An 8,044-nucleotide genomic window follows, 5' to 3' on the forward strand; every position below is an offset into this window, starting at 1 on the left:
GGGACCCAGTCACCACCTGGGCAACGTTGTGGTCAGACCCATTGACCACAAGCTGATGAGACATCTCTCCTGAGGAAGAAGACTTGCCACAGTGTTCCACTTGTGGTCACAGGAATTGTGGCGGCCGGGAACACTGGAACCAACGACGAGCATGCCATCCTGGTTGGATTACACATCTACTCAGAGCCAGGGCTTTGTACTTACCACAACCCAATGAGGATGATTGGATGCAACTAAATTGCAATACAGAACCAAAAGTAGCCTCTATCTAAGTAACCGGCCATTCACTAAAGATAGAAATAGTTACAAGGGCTGCTGTCTTGGTCATTGGACAGCAAATGTACCATAAAGTTCATATCAGGATCCAATATCTGGGACTAAGGAACACTAAAGCACAGTTGGTGACATATACCGGAGAGCCATTAACCGATGTTGGAACAACGCCAACTCCGGTTACCCACAGCCAGCAGTCACTTCACCTGCCACTGAAAGTGGTTCAAGGACCCAGGCCCAGTCTTTTGGGCCATGACTGGTTACAGAGATTTCACCTCGAGTGGCAGATTTTTAAAATTGGTACTGGCGGGTTGTATGAGGTCTTGCAAAAATACTCAGAGGTTTTCCAAAATGGTTTAGGGATGATAAAGGGAGCCATGACCAAACTTTAGGTATACCCAGAAGCCCACTGTTAACCACCCGGCCAACCTTTGTGTCATCCGCAAACTTACTGACCCTACCTCCCACATAGTCATCTATGTTATTTTATAAATGACAAACAATAGGGGACCCAGCACAGATTCTTGTTGTATGCCCTAACACTGGTTTCCAGTCACAAACACAGCCATTTGTCATCACCCTCTATCTCCAACAGCTAAGCCAATTTTGAATTCACCTTATCAGGTTACCCTGCATCCCATGTGCATTTGCCTTCTTTATAAGTCTTCCATGTGGTACCTTGTCAAAGGCTTTGCTAAAATCCAGTAAACCACATCAACTGAAGTACTGTCATCCATACACCTGGTCACATGCTCAAAAGATTTAATCCAATTTGTTAGGCATGACCTCCCTCTGACAAAGCTATGCTGACTATTCCTGATTAAACCTTTCCTCTGCAAGTGGAGATAGATTCTCTCATTCAAACTTTTCTCCAATATTTTCCCTACCACTGCCATGAGACTCATTGTAGTTCCCTGGCTTCTCTCTACAACCCTTCTTTGATAGTGGAACCACATTAGCTGTTCTCCAGTCATCTGGTAACTGCCCCAAGGTCAGAGAGGAATTGGGTCAGAACCCCGGCAATTTCCTCCCTCGCCTCCCAAAGTATTCTGGGACACAATTCATCCGGACCTGGATATTTGTTCACTTTTAAGCCTGCCAATGCCACAATTACCTTGTCACTTCCTATGACAATTTGCTCAAAACACTTACAATCTCTCTCCCCGTGGTCTATATCTACCTCTTCATTCTCTTGGGTGAAGACAGATATGAGGTATTTCTTCAACACCGTACCAATGTCCTCTAGCTCCACCCACAGATTTCCCTATTGGTCCCCATTGGACCCTACTCTTGCCCTGTTTATCCTCTTTGTACCCTAGGGGCCTCACGGTAGCATGGTGGTTAGCATCAATGCTTCACAGCTCCAGGGTCCCAGGTTCGATTCCCGGCTGGGTCACTGTCTGTGTGGAGTCTGCACATCCTCCCCGTGTGTGCGTGGGTTTCCTCCGGGTGCTCCGGTTTCCTCCCACAGTCCAAAGATGTGCGGGTTAGGTGGATTGGCCATGCTAAATTGCCCATAGTGTAAGGTTAATGGGGGGGATTGTTGGGTTACGGGTATACGGGTTACGTGGGTTTAAGTAGGGTGATCATTGCTCGGCACAACATCGAGGGCCGAAGGGCCTGTTCTGTGCTGTACTGTTCTATGTTCTATCTTATTTGTAATTGCCTTTTCTATATGCCCTGCTCTATTTGATGTGTTCACCTATACCCAAGCCTTTCTGCTCCTTAGCTTCCTTTAGAATTCCATCACTTTGTTCTTCCTACTAAAATGAATTGCTTCACATTTTTCTGCATAAAATGTCATCTGTCACACATCCACCTTGTCCATATCCTCCCAAAGTCTCAAATCCTTCTCCCAGTTCACAATACCAGACAAAGAGTCATCCGTGTGTTCGTATGTTTAATTTTTCAAATATATTTTATCCCAAACATTATCAAATTCTTACAAACAAAGGCTTAACTCTATCATACAAACAGTTTGTTATTCTTTATTTTAACAAAGTAACAGCAACAATCCTAAATCCCTATCTCCCCTCAGCCCCACTATCCTCCCTCCCTTATCCACTCCCCTCCTAGCTCTCCCACCCCATCCCCCTAACTACTGGCCATGGAAAGTTCCTAAACAAAGTGCTGAACGGCATCCACCTGGAATAGATCCTTTCTTCCCACTCTCTCAGGGTATATTTCATATTTTCCACTCGCAGCCATACTGAGGCCCTGGGCGCCACCATCGGCCTCCACCCAGCAGGACTCTCCTCCGAGCCACCAAGGAAGCAAAGGCCAAGATGTCAGCTTCCCCCCCCCCTCCCCCCCCAAGAAGCTCTGGGGAATCTAACATCCCAAAGATCGCCACCAGTGGATATGGCTCTAGTTTGACCCCAACTGTCTACGACATGTTCTCAAAAAATGAGACCCAGAACACAACTAGCTTATGGCAGGACCAGAACATTGAAGAGTGATTTGCAGCCCCCCCTGAACAATGCTCATATCTGTCTTCCACCCCAGGGAAGAACATATTCATACCTGTCTTAGTTAAATGCACTCTATGTACTAATTTAAACTGCATTAGGCTCAACCTAGTGCAGGAGGAGGTAAAGTTCACCCTCAACAGGATAGCACTCCACATCCCTCTCTCTAGCCCTAGGCCCAGCTCTAATTCCCATTCCCTTCACCATTTCTAGTGATGGCTTCCCCATCTCCAGAAAACACTCATATATACCAGAGATCTTCCCTTGGCCCATCACATCCGTTGATAGCATCCTATCTATCAATTTGGGTCCCGGCAATTGGGGGAACAAGGACAACTCTTTACGAATAAATGCAAATGCCTTAATTCATTTGCCCTTGGGAGTTGAAATTTCTCCTCCATCTCCTCGAGTCTCGCAAACCTACCTTTCATAAGCAAATTCCTAAACATTTCAACACCTTTTCTCCTCCTTATCCTGTACATTGCGTCCAGCCCTGATGGTGCAAAGCTATGATTGATACAAATTCCCGTACCAGCCTCCCCGGACAGGCACCGGAATGTGGCGACTAGGGGCTTTTCACAGTAACTTCATTGAAGCCTACTCGTGACAATAAGCGATTTTCATTTTTTCATTCATTTCAATTGGTGATAGTAAAGACATGTCCCCTAGTCCAAAATGTTGTCGAAACTGGTTCCAAATTCTTAAAGATGCCACTACCACTGGGCTCATCGAGAATCTGGCTGGGGAAAACAGAAGAGGGGTCGTAATCCTCTTAGACATAACCAACATGATTAAGAAGGCATATGGCATGTTTGTATTCATCAGCAGGGGTATGGAGTACAAGAGTTGGGAAATAAAGTTGCAGCTGTATAAAACCGTGGTTAGGCTGCATTTGGAGTATTGCGAGCAGTTCTGGTCACCACATTATCAGGACAGTGAAGCTTTGGAGATGAGGGAGCACTGAGCCAGGTGGCCAGGCCCCAACAATCGAGTGGAGGGACTCGCTGAGTACTGGCTGTTGCATCGACCAAAGATGTGGAGATGCCGGCGTTGGATTGGGATGAGCACAGTAAGAAGTCTTACAACACCAGGTTAAAGTCCAACAGGTTTGTTTCAAACATGAGCTTTCGGAGCACTGCTCCTTCCTCAGGTGAATGGAGAGACCAAAAGGTTGACAATGTTGCCAGGGGAATCCTCTGTGTTGCCATGAAGTTCATATACCCAACTCCCTTCCTGCAGCCTCCTAGGAAACTGCTAGATTTCACCCAGCCATCTCTCCATGTGGAGGCAGAGCCTTCTGACCCAAGCAAAATATCCACAGAGGCAGGAAGTGTCTCAATTGGTCTCCTAGCCGGCATCAGATCTGGCAGCTTTCCCGCCTCTGGCAAAATGACAAGGCAGTAGGAAGGTGTCCCTTCCTGCACTATTTTCCTGATCTTCCCAGTCTGTCTGCAATGGGCCCAGAAAATTCTGGCTAGCGTTCCACCTCCTTCCAGAGTTGTTCCATCGGGGTCCATGCACCTCAAACAGCCAGGGTGTCATTGTGTGGGATACACAGCTGGATCAGTTTTCAAATCCAGTTGTGTTTGAATATAACAGGTGTTTCGATGTTTGGCTGTTCATACATTGATCAGGATTATTCAGATGCACCAGTCATTTCATTTGGAGCTCGTCCACAATGGCTGCCCAACTAACCTTCAAGAACACCTGGATTGTCATAGGAACTGTTCTTTTGGGTAAGAATGACAACTGTCATCCTGCCTCTCAGATGAATGGAAAAGATCCCATGCCATATTGCAGGAAGAAAAGGGTATGAGGCCATTCCTGTTTGGGGGATTTAGCTGTGGACAATTTAGCTGTTGGGTTCGCTCACGTCACCATGGTGGCCACTTCAAAGTGAATGGATCGATACGAATGCAATTTTGCCTCACCTTTCCCTGGCAAATTTAGATCAGTCGAAGTGTTTATTTTTCTAAGTTTGTGTTTATATATATATATGATTGCCACACGGGATCTGGATGTCAATGTGTGAAAAATATTAACACTGAATGAGGCGGGAGCACTTTGTTCACGTGTATAAATAGACTGTGTTTTGCAGAGCCGGCTTGCCCGGGAACCAGAACTAAACTTGAAGCCAAATCAGCAGACAACACCCGTTGCCGGATCGTTTTCATTTACCATTCTGGAAAGAATTTGCTAAATTCACACTCTTGCCACATAATTCCACCATCCCCTGACGAATGAGGAGAAACAGTCTCATAGACCAGCAACAAATGTTTTTCTTTAGTGTGAGGGGAGGGGGTCTGATTCACACAGAAACCTGGAGCCGTGGCTCACTCTTCCAATGCACTCCCATTTGTGTCCATGTGAAGTTTGTTTTAGAGAGATGTTTTGGTTAGATTGCACGCCTCTGGACCTGCTGCACACGTTGCTCTGTTTGTTTAGCCCCCTGTGTGTGTGTGTGTGCTGGAAGATGCAGGAGGAGCTGGATTCTGAGCGCCAGTCATCTCGGGGAAGGATGTCACTGACGCAGGGTTACTGAGTGACGTTACCTGTTAAAACTCCTTTAAAAATAGCTCCAGCCAGTCGCTTCCCTCACATTCTCCCACCAACTCTCTCCAGGACCCAGCAGACATGCTGTCCACGGCGTCCTACCTCTCCTTCAAAGCGAATGTGGAAAGTCTGCTGCCCTGGCTCAGTGTGAAAAAGGCGACAACCAAAGCGCCCTCCGCAGACAGGAGGTCCAAGGACATCTTCAGCGTGATGGTGACTCCTGATCGCATCCCCAAGTTCTTCATCCCGTCCCTGGACGTGCACATTCACCGGGACGAGGGGCAGGAAGCCGGGGGAGGCTCCCCTCCTGCACACTTGCTGCTTGGGGCGAGGGGAGAAGGGTCGAGGAAGCACAGCTCCGAGAGGAGTTACTCGGAACCGTCTGTGAGGAGGGGCCGCCTTGGGCAGAGGCAAAGCCGGCGCGAAAGCTCTTCAGCGGAGGGCGGCCGGCTCTGGGGCGGGCTGGAGGGGGTGTCTGACCATTCGGACCCCCCAACCAGAGCTGCCATGTCCCTGCCACATCTCCAGAAAATCACCACCCCCTACGGCTTCCTCGCCCTCGGAGAGATCCCTCACATCAAGAGGAAAGAGTCACTTTTCTTTGAAGACGAAGTGGCGGATATCAGGGCTGTGCCGAGGAGCGGGAAGAAGAGCACGGTGCTGGGCAGGAGCCGCTCCACTCCCCTCAGTGCTGAGCTCCAACAGCACCAGCCGCCTGGCCCGAGCCCAGTGAGCAGAGCAAACAGAGCAGCGTCCTGGGAAAGCTTCAGTCAGCCCAGCCCCCCGACTTACCCCCTGCCAGCACCCAGCTCCTTCACCAACTGGAGAAAGGACAAGAGTAAGTTTCAGCTTCTGATCAAAAAACATCTCAAGAGCATCAAACGTGGGAGGTCCAACAGTTCCTCAGAGCGGTGAGGAGAGCGGACTGGAGCACTCAGTGCTAGGACGTGATGTGACAGCTCAGTGAACGCCTCTGAGCGGGCATCCAGGGGACCCCCTTCGTGCACAAGACTGCCTGCAGTTCACCCCCGAACATCACACCGGCATTGGACATGGGGGACACAACAACTAGGCTCACATCTCCCAGAATTTCAAGGTAAACGGGGTTCAGATCCAGTCTGTAGAATCCCCTTTTGCAAATTCTTTTGCGAGTGTTACCACTTTTAGAATTGCAGTTCCCAAAAGTTTCTCACAATTCAAAGCATGAAGAGGAATTGGGTCTGGATATGAGACAAAATGGAATAAGTAATATATAATACTAGACGAGAGAGCAGAACCTGCATATACTCACATGCAGAGTTCATATTCGGTACATGTATCGTTGACACTTCATGTCCATAAACAATAAATATTATCCCGCCCACATTCCAAGAACCAATTTGATAAGTAACTGGAATGTCGCTTGAACGTCATAACAAAGTTTAATCTGAAGTGAAGTGTAAGGCGGGTCAAAGCTCACTGTAACTGTTCTTTTGTTTTGCCAGGCGGTTTGTGCATCCACTGCTGTCCGTTTGGATCCAAGCAAGTTGTTAAAGAATGCCTTCGGGATACCGCGCTCTCTGAACAAATGACTTTCTCCGGGAATGTGTCCCCCCGAACACAACACGGTGTCACACGGGCGGCGCACGGTGCAGTGTCCGCCCTTTGGACAATGAGGCGAGCTGAGGGTTTCAGATTGGTGTCAGACTGTATCAGTAATAAAAGTGTTGTCCGTTTTCTTGCACAAAATAAAGCTCATTGTATCCAATCGCGTTTTGCTTGTGGTCTTAAGTCTCTTAACGAACCGAGCACTGACATAAGTTGGCATCGAGACAAGTAGCTTCATGGAAACAGGGTTATTTGCCCAGGGGCTGCAGAGCGCGCGTCGGACTGTTCAAAGCTGTCAATAAATAACAGGGTGGCGTCAGCCACAATACAACCTGTGCACGTGGATCAAGGGTCAATAGTAACTTATCGCCTACAATACAATCTAAATAGGAAATTAATAACCGATGTCCTGTCAGACTCGACTGCAAGAGCTTTACATAATTTAGTCGTCAAAGTTGGATTCGTAAAGGAATTTGGTGGTTTTAAGCTCTGAATCGTCAGAAACTGCCCACTTAGAAGACTCCACGATATAGCTCACACGTTTAACATATTTGCATTGTATTCCGCAGGCCTCTGAATAAAAAAAACGTGTAGCAGACATGACCAGTAACATAAGATCACCAGTGGCACTTCTTGCATACTCATGGTAAAGATGATACTAACCTGCCTCACAGGGGAAGGTAGGGAGAGGAATCATAGAATTTACAGTGCAGAAGGAGGCCATTCAGACCATCAGGTCTGCAGCGGCCCTTGGAAAGAGCACCCTATTTAAGCCTACGCCTCCCACCCTATCCCCGTAACCCAGCAACCATGCCTAACCTTTTTTGGACACTAAGGGCAATTTAGCAAGGTCAATCCACCTAACCTTCACATCTTTGTACTGTGGGAGGAAACCGGAGCACCCGGAGGAAACCCACGCAGACAAGGGGAGAATGTGCAAACTCCACACAGGCAGTGACCCAAGCCGGGAATCAAACCTGGGACCCTGGAACTGTGAAGCAACTGTGAAAACCACTGTGCTACCGTGCTGCAACACATACACCACCAAAATGATCATTTTGAGAAGAGTTTTAAAGGTGCAGGTATAAGTAGATAAGAGTTTAAAGACGGAAAGAGTTTAGGGGTGAAGTTCCAGAGAGTAGTACAGTTCAACATATTGCCAC

At 47.9% G+C, this 8,044-nt stretch overlaps 1 protein-coding gene across 1 annotated transcript; it reads left to right on the top strand.

Moving 5' to 3' along the window:
• The first annotated feature begins 5,345 nt into the window (after window positions 1-5,345).
• On the top strand, window positions 5,346-7,041 carry LOC119963713 (C2 calcium-dependent domain-containing protein 4C-like). Its single transcript, XM_038793025.1, has 2 exons — window positions 5,346-6,390; window positions 6,779-7,041. The coding sequence occupies exon 1, from the start codon at window positions 5,376-5,378 to the stop codon at window positions 6,207-6,209; it is 834 nt and encodes a 277-aa protein (XP_038648953.1). The 5' UTR covers window positions 5,346-5,375; the 3' UTR covers window positions 6,210-6,390; window positions 6,779-7,041.
• The last annotated feature ends 1,003 nt before the right edge of the window (window positions 7,042-8,044 follow it).

This window comes from Scyliorhinus canicula, chromosome 3, assembly GCF_902713615.1.
Source record: "Scyliorhinus canicula chromosome 3, sScyCan1.1, whole genome shotgun sequence".
Taxonomy (NCBI): Eukaryota; Metazoa; Chordata; class Chondrichthyes; order Carcharhiniformes; family Scyliorhinidae; genus Scyliorhinus; species Scyliorhinus canicula.